This window comes from Watersipora subatra, chromosome 10 (genome assembly GCF_963576615.1).
Source record: "Watersipora subatra chromosome 10, tzWatSuba1.1, whole genome shotgun sequence".
Classification (NCBI taxonomy): domain Eukaryota; kingdom Metazoa; phylum Bryozoa; class Gymnolaemata; order Cheilostomatida; family Watersiporidae; genus Watersipora; species Watersipora subatra.
This window is the reverse complement of record NC_088717.1, coordinates 51,680,599-51,701,871: the sequence shown is the minus strand read 5'-3', so window position 1 is coordinate 51,701,871 and position 21,273 is coordinate 51,680,599. Positions and strand designations below refer to the sequence as shown.

At 33.1% G+C, this 21,273-nt stretch overlaps 1 protein-coding gene across 1 annotated transcript in view; it reads right to left on the bottom strand.

The window, feature by feature from the left end:
- Window positions 1-11,172: 11,172 nt before the first annotated feature.
- The window catches only part of LOC137406601 (multidrug resistance-associated protein 1-like), a 43,181-nt gene continuing 33,080 nt past the window's right edge, over window positions 11,173-21,273 (bottom strand). The window contains exons 21-28 of the mRNA XM_068093196.1: window positions 19,048-19,247; window positions 17,791-17,935; window positions 17,165-17,298; window positions 16,021-16,132; window positions 14,609-14,767; window positions 14,186-14,352; window positions 13,673-13,867; window positions 11,173-11,682 (exon numbers count right to left, since the gene is read on the bottom strand). Coding sequence (XP_067949297.1) covers window positions 11,562-11,682; window positions 13,673-13,867; window positions 14,186-14,352; window positions 14,609-14,767; window positions 16,021-16,132; window positions 17,165-17,298; window positions 17,791-17,935; window positions 19,048-19,247 — 1,233 coding nt within the window. The 3' untranslated portion in view covers window positions 11,173-11,561. The remainder of the gene's footprint in view (window positions 11,683-13,672; window positions 13,868-14,185; window positions 14,353-14,608; window positions 14,768-16,020; window positions 16,133-17,164; window positions 17,299-17,790; window positions 17,936-19,047; window positions 19,248-21,273) is intronic.

Sequence of the window (21,273 nt, the reverse complement as noted above, 5' to 3'; positions counted from 1 at the left end):
GCGTCCTACAATGTTATTTAAAAACCACTTTTAGCATCATGTAGTACATTATAATAATTTGTAGTATAACATATGTACTATGAAACAATATAATAAACTCAATTATAATATAATCAGAATTTGTACTATGTTAAAAGAACAGCATCTGAAATGCTAAGCCAGAATACAGAGTAATATTGCAATATCTTTTGAGAAGATTTCAAAAGTTATTAACACTTGCTGAAATTTAATATTTAAAACAATGCTAATAGGAAATTGAAATCTAGCATTAAACAAGTAGACAAGAGAAAGTAAGCCAAGTGTAGCCATGAAAGCATACAATTCATTGCAATATAAGACACTGACATCTTGAGAGAAAGAGATGCTATAAATGTAAAAAAAAACTTTTTTAAACTGTAAAGTTGAATAAAGTGCAGCTACTTACAGACTTGGCTGCTGAAAATGTAGATATTTTCTGCAGATATCCTCTGTCACTATTAGAAAGATAATAGAGGTAGAATGGTAGGCAGATCCAAAAAAAGGCACACGGTACCCAGCTGACTACTGCTTCTTGAAAACATTTAGGAAAGTTTGGCATGGTTCCATTGGCAGTGTTCCAAGAAATGGTATCATTCTAAAAATATATTGTAAAATATTTTTCCAAAATTAGCCTCAGCTTGCTTAAAATATTTCCCTAAACCGTTGGTAGGAAAATTGATCATACAACTAACTATTCAAAAATTAATTATGCACATTCCTTTTTGCAAAAACAAAATGAACATTAGTGTCAAAGCCCTACCAGTTCCTGGTTTCTAGTTTCTTGTAACTAGAAGTTCCCCGGTCATACAGCCCACGACCAAAGTGATAATAGAAAAAGAAAAGGTACTGCCGGTTGAGAAATGCAATATTAGCAGTCAAATGGCACTGCAGCGCAATAGGAGAACTGCAATGGTAGCTGCAATGGTAGCTGTAATGTACTGGGTTTTATTATGTACAACAAACAGCAATAATAAAAGGAAAAGACTATATGTTTATATCTCTCTCCTGCAATAGGAGAAATGCAATATTAGAAGTAAAATGGCAAGCTGCTGTGTAATATACACAGGCTAAGGGGCTGTATATCCTTGGTCATAGCAACCAGTATCAAGAAGTTGTGATATTTATCTAGATTTCTGTATCGATATCTAAAAGAATTATGATGAATTTAAAAATCTAAACAGATTTTAGCTGGTCGTCATAAAGATAGATGTATCTATTTACATAGATAAATCTATAGGAAATTGTAGGCCTATTACTTAATTCTGCAGATATTAAAAACGACTTGGTAGTACCGCGATATTAGGCAAAGCCGCAGTATCATCAACAAAATCTTTAGAAAAATAATAACAGTAACCTATTGCACACCATCGGTCACTATATACTTTGGTCTTGTAAATTCGAATGATTATTCTTATAAATAAATCTCATAATAATCTTATAAATCGAATAATTATTTTTACAATTAAATATTGTGATAATCTTATAAGAATCGTTAGAAAAATAACATTGTCATTTCCTTTACTTTCACTGCTTTGGACATCAGTTAGAATACCAAAGTACTCCCTATAAGTGTCCAAAATGTCAGAGTCCGGTAGAATCGGTAAAAAAGAAACGATTACTTTTCAGTATTTCTATGTTCATTACAGAAACTTTCGGCAATTGGTAAATGCCAAAGACTGGTAAAATATGCACGTTTTTCTCGCAAAATGCGCCTGACTTTATGGTATTACTCTCTGTCGCACGGCCTTATTGGCGTTTCGTTGGTCAGTCTTAATTTGTATTAAAAAAGACTTTGTCAAGTTTTTATTGCTATTTTAGGCCAAATTAATATGTCTATTTATGTATAATCTGATCAAATAGTAAGGTTTAGGATATTGTCTACAAATTTTAAAGACTTGGTAACATATTTAAATAAGTTTATATGTGTTTTGTATCGTTATTATACGTAAACAACTCCATTGAAAACTGGTTAAATTTGTTGATGAGATTTTGGTACAAGGGTTTGCGACGGTGTTGATGAATAATTTTCGTGAGTTGTGTGCACATATCATTTATCATAAAGCTCCCAAACAATCACTTCGCTTGTGTTTGGTCGTGGGAAAACATTTTATTTTTTGCAATAAATTTCAACATATGAGACTTTTAGATGTCAAAATATATATTGTTGTTTTAATACTGCTGAAACTGTGAACCAACTTTTGTATCTCAAAATTTGTAGCTTAGTTTAGTTGACTTATCAAAACTCATATCTGTGATCTTCTTTTTAAAAATCTTGTTTGAAGAGCCTTTAAGTGAACAAAATGATATGATATTCTCAGAATACCAACAAGTATAATCTGATAATAGTGTTTCATGCTTAGCAAAACGCTTATCTATATATATAATATATAGATAATAGATAATAATATAATATATAGTTATAATACATAGATATAATATGTAGATATATAAATATATAAATATATGTTTATCTATATATACACATCCTAGTGTTTGCCATTGGTCTGTCACTCGTGTAGTTAGTTATAGTGATAAGGCTATATTACCAAAAAACTTGCTTCACACTGGATTTGATTCATGAACCTCTAGTTCTGCAGACAGGTGTACCATACAGTGTACTAAACATCCAACTGACATTGATATAGACTAATTGGGCACATACTTATGCACCTTATATTTCATTAGTTAAAATAGCATACTTCACGCTTCATCTAGCACTCTTAAAGATCATGATCGTGTAAGAGATCATGATGCTATCTTTTTTCTAATGCTAGCCTAAGTTAAAATAACAGCTCTTATTATAGTAAAGATTTAGACCCACTTAAGTTACTAGCTTAAGTTACTCAAATTCATTGGATAACGGAACTTAGCCAATTGCAACTGCTAACTAAAAGCTAAGTTTTTATCCAAAAACCTTTTTATTGCCCATGCAGTGTCAGACATTTATCTAGTTAGTCCATAAATACGGCAAGACAGCATTTCCTCTTGATAATAAAAAGTGGAAAAACGGAAGTGTGGGCAACAAAAAGACGTACCTACGGTAAATGCTAAATGATTTGTCACAAATTTATGGCTTGATTATAAATTCACTAATTTGACTATTTACTAAATGCATTTTTATTCACACTCATCTACTTGATTTTATAATTATCCCTTGCATCTAGAGTTGACTGCTAGCAGCTTATAGCAAATATCAGTGTCAATGGAAACGTATTTTCAAACTTTACTACAGTTGATCTTGCGAGCTTGCTACTGATGCTTGAGGCTCATATGATAATCAGGTTTAAATGTGTTCTTTTTATTACATTGGTTCAGAAACAGACCAGCTTATTGTTTTGTTGAAAACTTTAATCCTGGCAGAAAATTTGGTGAATAAACTTTCTAATATAATTAATAATTAAACAGTTTTGGATTTCAATACTTGACCTCGCGAGCAGTAACATTCTAAACAAGATATGCTACTTTACAAGCAGCTTTTGATGGCCTGTCATAGAGGACTATGTAGCTTGCCATTGCTGACATATAAATGTGTCAAAGGTTAGATTCTTACTCTGGCCAAGTTGTCTGAGTGTATCTAAAGCTAGTCTAGAGACCATTTTCACCCAGAGCATGTTGAGTACCTAGAGCTATGTACTTTTATGGTTAACCAAAAACTAACTGCTGATATTCTGCCATTTCTCTTACTAGAGGCGTTTGTTGTAGTTCTCATTGACCGTATAAAGCTATAAAAATAACAATCCAAGATTTTCTGATTGCTTCCTTGTTTTGACAAAACCAAATCATACGTCAGAACTATTGGTTACTTTGCTAGTCTATAGCAAATAGCGTAACACGAAATAACCTTTTGCACCAATGTAATTTCCTCAGGGAGTTGCTGTTTCCGGTACTGGCCACTAAATTCTGTCATGGAGAACTTATGTTACAAAAATGACATGACGGTTTTATAGCTGAAACAAATAGCAAACAAACCGTAGTTATAATGGATGAGTATTTCTATAATTATAACATTTTCGGCACAAATTGCTTCTTTGAGCTAATGGTGAGACACAAAATGACTTTTTCTAGCTGATTATTGTTGTTCCAACAATTCTCCTCCTGGATATGTGTTAGTGATTCATTGAAAATCAAGTATGGTGTCTGCAAGCAGAAGCAGATAGTTTTTTAAGAGCATTGTTGTACAAACAATGGTTCTGTTATATTGGTTAGACATTTTTGAGTCCAATGGCTAGGGAACCTGGCCCACCAAAGATATGCCCAACTGTAGTGAGCCACTAAAGTTGGATGCTATTCCTGTTACCACAGGTGTACATTCTGGGAATCGAACCTCAACCCATTGTTTGATCAGGCGCTCTAGCCTACTAGACCACAGCTGCTACTGAGTGCTGCTTGACATAATTGTGATGAAGTCCTACAAGCTAAGATCCTTCTTAAGTTACATTTTAGCAAACTTATTGGTTACTGATTGATTATTGGTTGTAAACTGTTCAGAGTTGCTCATACGAGTTCGCGGCATTACCAACCATGTTATCCTGGATAAAATAGAAAAAGCACCAATTCTCAGCTAACTAAACCACAAAAATTCAGAACTTAACTACTAACTGACTGAAACATACAACTTATAATGAATTACCAAAGCTAATCCTTGGTAAATAAATAAAACTGAATAAGTTTTAAAATATGCATGGTTTCCTCACCCACAATTCGGAGCCACAGAATGTTTGGAAGGACATGATTTGACCAGTGTACTCCTTTATCCTATCATTTGTCTCCATTTCAAGGTTTAATCTATAACAAAAACTGCCATTTATTTTGACAAAATTGGAAAACTGTAAATGCATTGTCAGCGTTATAGCCAGAAACTGTAAAAGTTTATATATTCCAACATTTTGCAGAAGGTTTTCATATTAGTATTAAAACCTATTCTAAACTGACTTCTTACGATATGAGAGGTTAAATTTTATGAGTTAGCAAATTGAGCATGAAAAACTGTTAAATCTCTTATATTTGCATTACTGGTTTGAACAATTTATCATTTCTGGTGACCTATTTTGGTGACCTATTTCTGGTGACCTATGAAAACATGAAATTATATGAAATTATGGGAAATAACATGTTTTGCGTTTTTGATTTTATGATGCTTTATCAAGATAGCATTTGGAAAGTTTTAAAGCTATTGTAAGTACAGGGCAAAAATATTGTGAGATATATTACAGGCATGTTTGCCTTCCTGAAACTCTAGATTTAGATAGAATTATCAAAATTAAAAATCTAATTTGAAAAAAGACAATAATTTCTAAGTGACAATCAGCAATATTCACTGCTTATGTGCTATTGAATTTATTTTATTTATTTGTTAAAAATATATTATTTAAATGTATAAATACCATGGTTATATTTACATATAAAAGATTTGCATGAAAGCATGCCGTCCTGTTATAGTCAATAAAAAATCTTACTTGCTTGTTATGGTGTCCTTTTTGTGTTAATCAGCCTCTCTTTTTTTATATACGATTAGTTATTAATGAGCTTGTAATAAAATAGAATGAGATTTGTTTAACCTTCTACTTAAAAGTTGACTTACAACAAAAATTCACATTACAGTTATTTGGTATCAAAAGATTCACCATATCTTACTCTGTTGTGTTGTAGGTGCAAAATATGTGGAAATGAGATTACAAGCTCTTAAAAGCTAAAAAGCGAACAGTCAATCGCAACCATCATGAAAACGCCGTAGATTGGAATTAATTTCCAAAATGGCTCAAATGGGACGTAATTGAACAAGATGGTTTTTGTTTACACGTTCATGCAACCTCATTCGTCGAAGTATTTTCACAAATATACTTCACGCATTTAATGAAACCATATCTATTGTCTTTACGCGTCTATTTCATCATCATTGTAATGCTATCACTTTGAGCACTGATATCTCAAAACCTACCATAAAAATTTGTATAATTTTTTAACCTTAACTCGAAGGAGTGCATATCATCATTGGATAAACATGACGAGCCTGTTGGTTACATGTGATTGTCAAAAAATGCTGCAGAAATTGTTCGCGCTAATTGGGAAGATGTACGGGCCACATGATCAGATTACGACTAGATGATTAGACCAAGCCAAAACAAAACTGTAACATAGCGAGAATCTATATTTGATACAGGCTTTTTGGTAGAACCCAAAGTGTTTGCCATAAACTAGTGTTACGAGCCGTTTTGTATTGAGTCTTTTATTGGCCTTTCAATTCACGTGAAAACATCAGGTGTTGAAACAATAACCAAGTTGGCTTGTGTACGTCAGCAAAATAAAAAGATTTTAGCCTGCTGCGCTTTCATAATGGCTGTGATTAATCGTTCGGTTTTTAGCTTTTAAGAGCGTGTAATCACATTTCCACATATTTTGCACCTACAACACAACAGAGTAAGACATGGTGAATATTATGATATCAAATAACTGTAATGTGAATTCTGTTGCAAGTCAACCTTTAAACTTACTTATATAATAACCTTAAACCTTTAAATATAAACTTACACAAACGTTTAGCAGTTTTTATCAGAAAGTATCGGTATTTTTCTATCATTTGCGATTGTTTTTAACATTTGAGTTGATCTGATTTTCAGGATGTTTCAAGGTTAAAATCAACAAAACTTGATCCCGATTGAAATGCACACAAGAAAAATACGTACGAAATAACGTCACTCCGTTGTTATTGTTGCGATAGCTGAAACCGGCTGCTGCATTCAAGTTGAAGAGCTCCGCGTCTCTAATCTGACGGCCTCTGTAATTACAGACATCATAATCACACTTTCACTTTCCCTTTCACTTTCACTTCACTTTCACTTTACTTTCACTTCACTTTCACTTTCACTTTTTCACTTGATCAGACCATTTTAATAGCAATCGAGTCTTATAAATTTTAATCTTAAAACATCCTGGCTGTCAGATCACCTCAACCATAAAAAACAGATGCAAATGACAGAAAAATACAAATGATTTCTGATAAAATTTACTAAAGATTTTTGCAAGCTCATCTTTAATGACTTTTAAACACCAGAACGCAATGGCTATTGCTTCACCTAAAAGAACCAAATTTTTAACATGTAGTTTATTAAACTCTGAATTTTATATACACATACAAATGTTGGCTATAGCAAATAATGCAGTAATAAAAGTCACCAGCTCTGAACTTACCTGGCTACTCTCACAGACCCGTGTGGCAAAGTAAATCAGCTTTCTATATGAGCCAATGATATCAGCTTATGCTACAGCTACTCAAGCGTGACACATCCTGGAGTTTTCCAATCTGTTGCTGCTAACAGCACGTGATGCTCGCCAGCAATTCAGGCAGCCTTCAGAAATTCTTTACATTTTAAAAACTCTGTAAAGATCTTTGATGATTATTCCTAAAATGGTTGCGTGTTTGTGCAACACTCAAAATGAAAGATAACTGGTTTATTGACAAGAGAATAGCTAAAGATCTAACTGAAATTGTAGTAACTTATTCTCATCGACAGATCAGATGTTTTAGTACAACTAGTTGAATGCCCGGCGCTGTTCTGGTAATACAATTTTTTTCACAAAAAACTCATTTCTATTTAACATACACATTTACCATTCTAACTTTTAAACTTCATAATACGAGTGATAATTTATAAAATCATTTTTGATATAAAATTTTAGTAACTTATTCTCATCGACTGCATATATTATATAGCTCAGTATAAAAGTATTAATAAAGATGGCCATCTACAGAGGGCTATAACAGTGTGAAAGTATTTGACAGAGCAGAAAGGAGGGAACACAATGTGGTGCTGCAAATGAGTTGAACCCCGATTGATTTCAATGACACTAGCCTAAATCAATTTATGGTATGTATCTGTTATAACTGTTATCTATGGAACAGTTTCATAGGCACAAAATGTGAGGTAATTCTTTTGTTAAGGCGTTTTATAATGAAATTTAAAAATAGTTCTATTTTTAAGTTTAATATAAATAGTAAGTTTATAAAATAGTATATAATAAAGTATTTAGTAATAAATAGTAATATAATAAATAGTATTTAATATAAACATTAAGGGTGGTGTTGCCTAAGATTTTTTTTAATTTAATCAGATATCCCGCACCCCGAGTGTAGATTTTCAATGTAAATTGTTAAACTGCTTTCATGGCAGCAATTCACGATCATATTCATTTAGAGAAACTATCCTATATGTATGTGAAGAAAGATTTATGAGTTTCTGATCAGGTGGATGTTTTAGAAGCTGACTCTCAGGAACCAGACAAAGTTTTGAAACCAAATATTTTCTTGACTTGGTGAAAAGCACAGAGTATATATGTGTGAAGTTTGCATGAAAGGTGGAAATGTGGAAATCCATAACGATTATGCAGAGTTTGAGATAAGTATATCTCGACGGCAATCATGGCTCCAACCTGATCTACCTAACTATTGCCTCAGCATACCAGCACCTTTCCTGAATGCTAAATGACAATCGCTCCAACTTACATTAATTCTAACAAACTTTATTTTATCTAAAAATACAAATAACATTAGATAGTGAAACAGTATCATCTTGGTATTCAAAGCCGGACATTGACGTACACTAAATATACATTTGATGCCAATGCAAGATTTGACATCATAACATGTCAGCTTTAATATTGGAGCCGGTTTATCCAAGGGCTTCTCTATATATTTGCTTGTTGCTTCTGCCTCTGTGTGTCTGAAAAAAATTGAGTGTTGTAATGTTATTCTGTTTCTTTTTGTATCTTGTGTTTGGCTCATGTCAAAATAGTTTAGCTTTGCACTATTATATAAAGGCGAATGCCATCCTTTGTTGATGAGTTAGTTTTTCTACTTGCTTCAACTGTGTGTGACTGTATAACAAATATAATCTGTGAATTTGAACCTCGTCTCGTATTACTAAAGCAGCAAATCAATACAACATTGGGCTACTAAGAAAAGCCCCCCTTAGGATAGCACCGTTGGAATAACCGCACTATCACAAGAATAACAGACGCTCAAAAAGGAAAAATTGAAATTTATTAATAAAAAAATATTAAAAAAAGTTTTACTTTTTTCATTAGATCTAAAAGACCTACTATGAGGGTCTCTTGATAGAGTTAATAAACTTATGACTGTTGTTGTAGACTCGGCTGTTGTAACTCTGAGTTGATTAAAATATGAGGGTCAACAGTTTCCTAGGTAAAACAGGCTTTAGTTTAATAATTTTTACATTAGACTTCCCACCAATAACACTCTGATCATAAAAGCATAGCTAGTAAGTATAATATTTCTTAAAATTGGCTTTTTTCTCCTTGCTTGATAATAATATTTAATATTTTGACATGGCAATGCACTTTTTCTTAAACATATTTTTACCCCAGAAATTTTATAAGAATAAAAAAATTGCTTTTATTTTTTTACCCTGAGCATCAAATATGTTATATCTATTTATTAGATACAAAACTTGGAGCAGTAGACATGGACTTTGTTTCCTGTTTGTGTTTGCTGCTTATTGTGGTAATAGTTTAAGTGTGTTTAAAGTTTAAAGTGTTAATAGTTTTAATTTGTTATTCCTTATTTTATTGACAGGACGCCTGATCAGCCATATGGTCTTACATCTGAGGGTACAAGGCATTTCCAAAGTTTCAGTATTATGTTATACTTATATTATACTACATTTAGCAAAGGAACTGATGTGGTTCATTGGTTAGTACACAGACTTATGACCAGCAAGGTCAGTGGTTCAAGTCACACAAGAACCATTAGTAGTATTAGAAAGTGTGTCCAACAACAATTGATCCCATTCCAATATTCAAGAAAAGATGATTGCAATATATCCTACAACAGCAAGTAATGACCACCAATAAAAAATGCTTAAAGGAGATCATGTAGTGGATCCCCTGGCTCACAGTTACATGTATATGTTGTCACATATGGTGATGAGACATAGTGTATATTCTGTTCAAATTTATTATTTATGCTTGTCAAGACCGGGAAACTACACAAAAACAATAACTTGATTGTCAATAAATGGTTATTGAAAGTATGTCAATTATACAGCTGGCCATCTGCGAAGCCATTGGTAATGTATAAAATAAAACATTTAGAACGAAATATTAAACGTCTACCTTAATAACACATTCAAGAGATTTCTAATTAGTATGTGATTCTCCTCTTGGTTAGTTCTTGACTATATATGTATATGATAATGGAATAATGATGAAACTTATATACAAATAAAATGAAGTATCAGCATTGAGAACAGAGCTGAAAAACTACATGTTGTTGGCTCAAAGTCTGACAGAAAAAAGCCTTCAAGCAGACCCAATCAAATGAATAATACTACGGTATGGAGTGCCATAATGGCAAGTCAGACAGACCACACAAGACCCACAGACCACCCAAGATAACATATTAATTGGCATTTATTTTGATTAGGGGTAGGGAATCATACAGAGAGTCTGGATTGTGAAGCGAACTATCAAATTAGATAATCTAACAGAGACAAGCAGAACCTCACCGATCATGTATGGAAAATGTCATAAATTTCAGGCAATAGCCTATAGCATTTCAATATTAAATACAATCTGTACTATCCATAATACATCCATGCTGTTTTTCGGAAATGTTTGTTGCATAACAACTTTATTAATGCTACATTATTTTTTCGTTATTCCAGATAGAATCTTTTAGTTTTGTGATCAAAGTCTTTTACCTACAGAGTACAAGTACATCTAATAAAAATATGAGTAAAATTTGCCTTATTTTATATTTAATCACTTCTACCTTTCCGCATACCTCATCCAAAACTCACACAACTGATTATACCTATTTCACTATAATTTTATTAGGTTTTGCTTATATTTTTTACAACCAATAATAACCGTAAGTTTTGAAATCTAATTAGCTAACTTTTACTATAATAAGAGCAGCGTCAGTCTGCCGTCTGTCCAAAGCCACGCATTAAAAAATGGGCTTCACACAGGAATCAAACTCGGGGTGTCTGGTTCAAAGGCAAGCACACTACTGCTCTACCGCTCCAGCATATTACCACTTCACAGGCTAATTCTCCATATACTGGTTACTCATGACGATCCCTCAAAGTGCTCGAGACTGACAAATGTACCAGTTTAGATAAAATACAAACAGAACTAGACGGGAATACATTTTATTTATGAAAAATCTAGGCTTGTACTGATATATAATAGACAAGGTGATATATTGTGATGTGAAATTGCACAAATGTGGCTTTTATAGTACATATTGAGGTATTAAAAGCTGGCCTAAAAGGTTAGAACAAAAATAAAAACTAATACATTCGTGACGTAATGAATGATCTTGCTACCTAGAAGACAGAGATAGATAAACCTGAAATACCACAGTGTGCAAAAACAGTTGAGTGCAGAGCAAAAAACACTTTTCCTAAACATTGTCTAAGGGTTACATCAAATTGTTATTTATAATGCTGTACATCCATTTTGGTCTATACATACAGATTGCAGGTTCAATTGCACATTGTATGCAGATATTATGCAAATATGAATTATGAAGCAGTTTTCAATCCCGCCTCTTCAGCCATTCCGCTGAATACACTATCATCATCTCTTAGAAGGTTTTCCGGAGTGTCGAACTCGGCTACCATGCCTCTATCCAGTACTAGTATTCTGCAAGTAGTGTACATAACAGTATGTTAAGTGGAAGAAACTCTTTCAGCAACATCTAAGGACGCTGCTTCAGTATCTCTAGCTCATTGTTCACTACTCATACTTTACAGTTTCTCATTTCAAACCAAATCAGAAAAAAGTGAAAAAATACTTAAACTAAGTATTGATGAAAATGTGCTGACAGCATTATACCTTTGCTGTCAGCAATTTATTCTTAGAATCAACTTTAACTCATTCAAGAAATGGCAAAAAATTTTAATTAATTTCATTAATACAATATAGAAATGGGCAAAAAATTGAAATAAAAATACTTGGCACTGTATCAACTGTGAATTAAAACGAGTTAAAGGAGAAGCCCGTAATTTGTTGTTATGTATGTAAGTGAATAATTTGTTTGCTCATTATATTAGCCATGACCTTGTGTATGAGCTGCGCCTACTGCAACTTGACAGGTTTACTGTTTTTTTATCATTGTATTTGAAACCTACATGTGTGTAACCTGAGGTCATGTGTTATATTGACTTTTGTTCAGTCAAGAAATACAAACACCTAAACTAATATTAATATCGACGGGTAGCATTATCTTCCCTGCCTTTAATTCTTACTTTTATAAGTTAAGAGTTAAGATATGCTGCGATTAGCTTAGGTGTCAAAATCCTTATTTTTTTAACAAAGGGCTCTCATTTATCCGCAGCACATGAATATCCATTGAAACACTTATTTTACAGTAACTCAACGTGTGTATAACTTCAAATCCAACTCATCCACGTCATGGAAAATTGGTGTATATTATATTTGGATTTGGAGTTGTGCACACGTTGAGTTACTGCGAAATACGTATTTCAAAGTGTATCATTGCCAAAATGTAATTCTAACAGAGCTTACTTACAACTAAGCAATTGTATTTTTTTATAATACAAATTTGATTCCTCAAAGATCTTCGTAGCCTTAACCCTTTGCATTCCACTAATGAAAATGACGCAGTTGCGCGCACATAAGCCAACCATTTTTATCGAGCTGTCTGTTTACTCTTAGTCTACCCATTTACTTTACTAATTATAACATGTTTTTTCTTTGAAACTTGCAACTTATTTAATATTGTAAGGAACTAAAAGGCTTGTGTGAAAATACTAAAATTATTCTCCCAGATCAACTTATTCTGCAAAGTTACGCTAATTATAACAAAACCTCTACAAATTCAGTGACAAGGAAATGTAAAAATGTTTTCAGCCACAAAGTTTGGCAACACAACTAACAGAGACACTTCAGACTTCAGTAAATACAACATGTTAAAAAGCCTTCACTAGAACAAAACAGCAGCCGCAACGCTGTTCGGCTCAGATGACAGATGTTGGGTAACACCCTGGTTAATAACCACAAAGTATACATTTTATTTACCATGAACATATCGGATCCAGTTTTGCTAATATTGTAGTTGGTAAAGCTAAATTTACCATTCACATTCAAAATATATAAAACTTTTTTCATCTTTTATGAATGTGCGGAAAGAGCGTGATTCTGTTATAGATCGCAACTTGATATGTACTGCATGTATTGGAGTTGAAAATGCTGTAGCTATTTTAATTAGTTTCTTTTGAAACATACCATGTTGATACCATAGCGAAAATCTGTTATTTTCAATCTGAGAATGTAATTTTAGAATAATGACAATGCAAGGCTTCACTATATAAAAGTAATTTTTCTGCTCTATTGTTCCCACGTGTTTAAATTCAGTTCAAAGTATTTTGCTCATATTATCTTACATACTCTGAAAGTGAGAGTTTAAGGAAGCACATATCAACAGGCACGGTCTATGATAGGATTTGATCTATAGGCGTTTATTAAGGGAGGGTATACATACCTATCACTGTCTATGATAGTATTTAGTCTACGCTATAGTTAGTATTACTGGGGGTATACCTACCGACCACTGTCTATGATAGTATTTGGTCTATGGGCTATAGTTAGGATTAAGGGATGGTATACATACCTATCACTGTCCATGATAGTATTTAGTCTATGGGCTATGGTTAGGATTGTACAGTCAGTGAATGCAGTTCGTATAGTCTTCTGGATGAGATCATCAGTTTCCAAGTCTACAGCTGCAGTAGCTTCATCCAAAACAAGGATCTTAGTCTTTCTTAATAGAGCCCTGGCTAGGCAGACCAACTGACGCTGTCCAACACTGTAGGAATATGTAACATTTGGATTACCTCAAGTACCATGCCAGTATTTTTTCACCTGTTTAACAGTAAATAGATTTGCTGTAATGCGTTTTTGCACAATAATTAATAGAAACAACCATCAATTTGCTGTTGTCAGAACAAGTCCTTTCAAAGCTGCTCTCTAAACAATAAATTAATAATAAACATTTAGAGAGTCCAAGTTGCAACAAATTTACTACTGATAGACTGAAATCGACTGGTCCAGACTAGAAAAGATAAGATACTAGCATAAGATGACTCCCAAGCTTAAGCCTTACAAAATCTTGTAAGCTGCTCACCTGAGATTCTTTCCACCTTCTCCGCAGTCATATTCCAGTTTCTCTGGCTGTTTTTCAACATACTCCTTGAGATAAGATTGTTCTAGAACTTCCCAGATCTTATCATCTGAGTATTGGTTAAATGGGTCAAGGTTGTCTCGCATATTTCCAGCAAATACAGTTGGATCCTACAAAAATCCCAACTCAGTATGCACTTCATCTTCGTCTTTAAAAATATTGAATTTTTATTGAACTGATTAAAAAAAAATTCTAGAATATTCTACTATCTGATATCAATAATGGTAGTTAATGATTGATAGAAAGTTCTGAAAGGTTCTAGTACAATAATAGTTACTGAACATAAAATGGTTATGGAAGGTTCTGGTACAACAATAGTTCCTGAATGAGAGAAAGCTCTAGAAGTTCTGGTACAACGTAATTTACCTGTGGAAGTATGGTGAGTCTATTTCTGAGCTGATGCAGTCCAATATCTCTTATGTTGATTCCATCTATAGATATTGAGCCATCAGATGCTTCTATCAGTCTGAATAGTGCAACAGCAGTTGTTGACTTGCCGGCACCAGTTCTTCCAACAATCCCAATCTGACAAATAGTACACATAAGTGAAATTTCAACAACTTTTTAAAATGGGGCTTATTAAAGGCATCTAAAATCACATTTTGTTGTGCCAATAAAATCATATTTCATTTTTCACCTTTTGCTTTTGCTGACAAAAAAAAACAAAAAGGCAGTATTAGGTCAAAAAAAATTGTGCTGTGAGCCCCCAGCTGTCATATAGGGTAGTATTTTTTGGAGATAAATTACAATGATAATACTGATGATTAGCCAATCTGTGAATACGAGACAAAAGCATTTTTGCAACCACTTTTCCTAAAAATTATTTCCTTTTAGTTGCCATTTTGCATTGCTATGATTAACCGACTTCATCAAAAATTATTATGCAAGGCCAAAGTAGATTCTACAAAATATCGAAAAAGTGTGCGCCGTATTTATACACCCTGAAAATTGAAAACTAGGACAAATGTTAGGTATCTCTTACATCGATTATTATTAACGAGTATGTTGGCAGCCCCGTGCCTAGTATAAGATCTCCAGGTGTAATAAATATATGTACAATTAGTCTTAAATTTAGCAAGGTGTTTGAGTAGAGCAGTTAGTAGCATGCTTGGCTGCAAACAGAATATCTGAGTTCTATTCCTTTGCAAGTCATTTTTTATGTGACTTCGGAAAAAATGGACGAACAGACACAATTCTTATCATAGCAAAAATTGGCTCATGATAGTCGATGAAACTAACTTTGGTTTGCTCAGTGTCTGCTTATCATGTTAAAAGAAATTGAACTCTCACTTGTGTGTGCATGTGTATCAAAATTTCATAATAAAAAAAACTTACAAAAAAACTTCATAAAAGGTTTTAGATAATTATACATCTGTTTGAAGACAACAAAGCAACTTTTAAATCTCTTTTATACAATTATGCAAAGTATTCTTTTAAAATTTATTTTGATAATACTTAAATTAAGTAACAGCTCAAGACGGAGTCATTAACCACAGCTATACAAATCATTGTATTTCTATTCATTACAGAGATGACTAGAGATGACACAAATAACTCTAAAGTTAACGAGCAGAATTCAAATAGATTTTAAAATTAGAAGTGATGTGCTCATTAGTATTTGTGTATTCAAGTAAGTTTCATTAAAGAATTTTAAAAGGTCATTTTCCAGTATTTTCAAGGCATTAAAGCAAGTATTTGTGCATCAAAAGGAAGAGTAAACGTTCTCAAGATGTCAGCGAATGGATTTATTTGTTACCTTCTAATTAGAGACTGCCTACCTTCTCTTGTGGTGATATGGTGATGTCAATGCCCTTTAGCACCGGTTGCAGTTCTGGTCTGTACTTGACTGAATATGATGAAAATTGGATCTCTCCTTCTGCTGGCCATTGTCTACAAATTTGATACATAGTTTAGTCAAACAGAGAGTTTACAACTCAACTATTCTAGTAAGGATGACTTGACCACTTATTATGTATTATCAAGCAACAAAACACAAAATTCTTGTAAAGATTTTGACTATAAGAAAATTTAAAATTTTTTCAGGTTTTATATCTGGTAGCAAGTAAAAAAATTGTGATGTATGCTATATTTTTGGATACACGTTCGAAATGTGCCTAATTCTGCAAATGTTCACACATTTGTGACAGAGTAAAAGAAAAAACTTGTTCTTTCTTAATAGCCGGCCTATTTAACTCCTATATTGTGTTAATAATATTAATTAGACTTATCTATTTACAATTTACAGTGCTCACCCAGAAATGTTGTGATAAAGTCTAACCAAACAGAATAAACCAAAATAATCTCATTTCACAGATCTATTATTTTGGCTGACTTTGTTTTTATTTTGCTTTACGTTGGCAAACAATATTCTATTCATTATTATTGAAACTCTAATAACATAGGTAAATATAACTATAATATAAAACTATAATGTAAACGTAGCACATTTGCAAACTTCAACTTTAGAGACAGCACTTTCTATATATAATAAGCTTTTTCTTATTTTTTAGATAAAATAAAATGGTTTGTGATTTTTAAAAACTAAATGTTCAAGTATACAAACATTTTTCTAATGTTACTGTATCTAACCTCTAAACTTGGAACGTGTACTATCTTGTAACATATTATTTTATCAGACAAAATGTTTGGTTTAAAAGCAAAATTAAAATATTATTGAGCCTTATGTAACGATGAGATCTGTCAGCATGTGTAGGTCGACAGGCTACACACAGTTCAGCTAAGGACAATTAGCTATATATTCACTAGTAGGATATCTCTATTGAAGTTCTATTCTGAGTAAAACTTACTGCATCGCTCTATGCTTTAGTAGTCATAATGTTTGCTTACATACATGTATGTTACTGATTCTCTAAATACACTTAAGGCCCTGAAAGACAGTGGCTCAACTTTGTTTGCTTATACCTTGGAGGAGGGTTGTCATTGGTCCACTCTGCCTCAAGAGGCAGCTCTGTGTATTCTTTAATCCTTTCTATTGAGACAGCGTTGGTCTCCAAGTCAGTGAGGTTCTTAGCAAAAAGCGTTAGCTGCATTGTCGCCTGAAATATAGTACCTTCAGACATGATATGTTGCAGGATTAGATAGAGTAGAAAACCAAGTTACAGGAAGTAGCTGAGTATCTATTAGCAAGGAAGTATTTAGTTCTTAGACTACCATACAACAGGTAAAGCTTTGTGATTTGTCTCCAAGCAAATGCTTCATATTTTTCTATCCGAGATTTTAGAGCAAAGCTGTTATAACCATTAAGCTATATTTAACAACAGGAAATTTACTCTGCAAATAAATAAAATAGCAAATTATAAAGGCACCAGTTCTATTATTCTTTATATAGATTGCTAGTTAAAATAAGAAGACTTCATTGTTTGTTAAAAATACTTGTGGTCCTTATATTATCGGCATACTAAAAGTTTTGGTAGAACAGTTTATTTGATGAAAAGTTAAAACACCAACGCTGACTTGTCTGTATTTTAGCAATTGTAGTATTAGTATTGTAGCGACTGACACGCCTCTTTTAGCTAAGCAAAACTTACGAGCAGAGCAAAAGTGAGGGCAACTCCTGCAATGCTGCTGTTAATGTATGAATGTAGAAGAGGAACTTGAGTAGAAAGAACGCACGTTCCTGCTACGACTCCAACTAAAATCCCTGAGACTATCTGCAGACGTACTCCTAGCCACCTAATAACAGAAAGAATCTTTGGAGATGGGCTATTAAACTTGGCCTAATGGTTTTGAGATTTCTATTTGTGTCTGCACGCATATATTACACATACTTAGCTGATGATAGTACATTTCACATGCAGGCTTAATGCATCTACTCTTAAAGCGTGCTGGTAAGGTAAAACAACTCCTAGGAAAAACAAGAGAAGACAAGAAAGACAAAGCTATTTAGAGCTTATACAGATTTAAAGCATGCTACGCGTTTAAGAGCCTGACAAACATCAGAAAGTAACTACACAAAATTCTGAATAGATTCCAATGATTGCAAATATAATACTGATTTGTTATGTATGAATGATGGTAGACCGCAGGGAAATACAAACTTTATGTTCATTTACTAATGTCTTACGCGCTTGAGGAGATTCAGAAAAACTATAAATGAGTGATCGCATGAAAACCAAACAGAAGCATCTAGTGCTGGAAGCTTCTGTTGGGTTAAGCAGCCAGAATAACCACAGCCTAAAGGCTCTGGTCATGTTCAATTTAGCCTGCATTTGATTAGAGAGTTTATTATTAGCGGATCTAATATTTATTCTATCTGCTCTTAAATGATCGATTCAATCGTGATTCAGAGTGTAAAACATAGATCAAGTGAAAATAGGTTAGGCAATAACTGATTTTATGAGTTCAATTTAAATTCGTGTGATGGATCATGAGAAACCGATTTCTTGAAGTGACATACAGTATGTATGTCTTGCACAGCCTGGTTCTCTTGTCATGTGAACTTCCCTTAGTAACTTGGCAATACAACTTTCTGTTGCTAATCATTTTAAAACAACACTACTTCATTCTGAAGATCAGTTCTCAAAAAACACTGTATAGATTCAAAACTTGTGTAACTAATTTTTGCAAAGTTTTAGGCAATAAAGAAGCTAGTTAATTGATAGCAAAAATCTATTTTTTGTTTTTGCTCGAATGTAATAAAACAGCTTTCTGTTTAGTAAAACGGTATGTTCACCAATGTTAAGCCAACTTTAACATGAAAAAATAAATTTCAGTGAGTGTAAGGCTTTCTAAAATGTCTATGGAATGTAACAACTCTTACACAAAACTTACTACACATTAATTACCTGTTAGCTGCCCAGCCAGCATAGAAGAAAAGGTTGTTTTCCTCAACCATGTCTTCTGATGTTTGTATAAATCTCTCTTGAACCCCGAAAGCTCGAATAGTCTGAGCACCAAGCACAGTCTCAGTAAAATGTGTGAAGATTGGGGAGCGCGTCACAGCTTCCCATCTTTTTATCCGAATCATGGCCATGATGAAGTATCTCTTACAAAACAGAATGACAAAATTTGTCAAACCGATGTGTAAGGTTAAGGATGAGCTTACACAGTATTCTATTAAATTTTATCAGAAGCTATTGGTATTTTTTATCCTTTGCGATTCTTTTTGTTTTTTTAGATGACCTGACTGCGAAGATGCTTCAAGATTAAAATCGACCAAACTTGATTGGATTAAAAATGCTCATAAGAAACATACATGCCAAATGACATCACTAATTTCGCCACAGATTTTTTTCTCACTATTGATATTGGTTATTGTTTTCAAGTTTTAGTGTTACATGTCTCTATTCTGTCAGTCTCTTTGCTAAAGTGCAAATATAGCCATAATTTTTGCACTTTCGCTCGATCTGAACATTTTAACTGTGATCAGGTTTTGTTGATTTTAATCTTGAAGCATCCGGACAGTAAAATCACCTCAAATATCTAAAACAATTGTGGTTGATAAAGAATACCTATACTTTCTGCTGAAACCCATTAAAGTTTTGTGTAAGCCCATATTTTAAATATGATGGCTTTGTATAAACAGGGATGGGTTTTTTACAAGTTATTGGTTAAAGAATTAAACCCTTTATTGCATCAATTGTATGTATAATTGTTCCAGTAGCTCAGAATAAACTGATTATAGATAGCTTCTGACATAAGCATGTTCCTATCAGAAGCAATATCTATAAAATTTAATATTCATATAGATTAGCTGCTCAAAAGACTAATTTCCATAGATTTAACTACATATAGATTTAACTATCCATCAAGTTAACTTCTTATAAGGTTAACTGCACATAAAGAAAGGCTGGTTCACACTATATCGGCGTATGTCGGAGTTGTCCTCTCACCATTCATCGTTGACTATGTGCATTGTAAACAGTAAACCGATAGCATTGACGAAGCAATGCAGATACTTCTGGAAAGTTTGCAGCAGTCTAACTTTTCCGATATTTTGCTGAGCATCGATAAAAGACTGTACAATGTGAACAATTTGTCGATAGCAATTCGTGGTCGTGGATAGCTTGATTAATTTATTTCCGTTCATGCTAGTTGCTGAGTCACTAGTATTTGATTCCAGCAAGCGAAAACAAAAAAGCTCCTTCAAAAAATTAAAAAGAAAAATTAGAAACCTATGTCACGGAGTACTTGCCAGAGATGTCTATAAAGCTTTGAAAAATAACTCGATTCATTTTAATTCTCAACAAGAATTAACAATTCAATTCTCAATTCCCTTTTATCATATCTCATGTAAAAATTGATTCAGCTCACAAGTCATTGCAAAAACATCTCAAGTCAATTTTCAAATTTGCAGCCATCTTACCTTCAATGAGTCGATTCTTTCCAGTTCTCCCAAATAAACAAAAGCAAAATTCTATCCATTCTTGTAAAAACTGACCTACGGCAACTTATCAAAATAAAAATAATCCACAATTACTAATTCAGCTACACGCATTAGCTCAGTTTATTGACTGTTTGTATAGCAAATATCAAATATTTAACTAGGAATTTCCTTGCTTTTTTCGGGTAGAGTTCAGTTGTGCCTACCATTTTTGCTGGCATACACTCGGTATTTTTGCTGTAAAAGCAGAGTTTCTGTCATCTAACTTGAACTTGAAATTTTCAGAATCAGCAAAAAGTTCTGCACAAGAATCAATGCATTTGCAAAAAAAGCAATGTATACATTGTACGTTTAGTGAAACCAGCTGCAAAAAAACGCTATCGTTTTGCAGTTCGACCAAAACGCAGAGGCACATTATCTAATATAAAAATGTACTAGTCAAAAATATCATCGGTTCAGTGTTGGAAGATTTCACTAGCAGAAAAGCATTTAGTTTGCTGTTTACAATATTCTTTCAATCATCCTAAATCCGAAATTAACAACATTGAAACCACGATTTTATGCTGTGTTTTTTGAGTAAAGGAAAACTACGCAACTGGTCCATTTTTGACACACTGATACCCTAACTTTCTCAATTTATCGTGGCCAAGTTTTGGGTGGATCTGATAAGACTGCCATCCGTGATTAT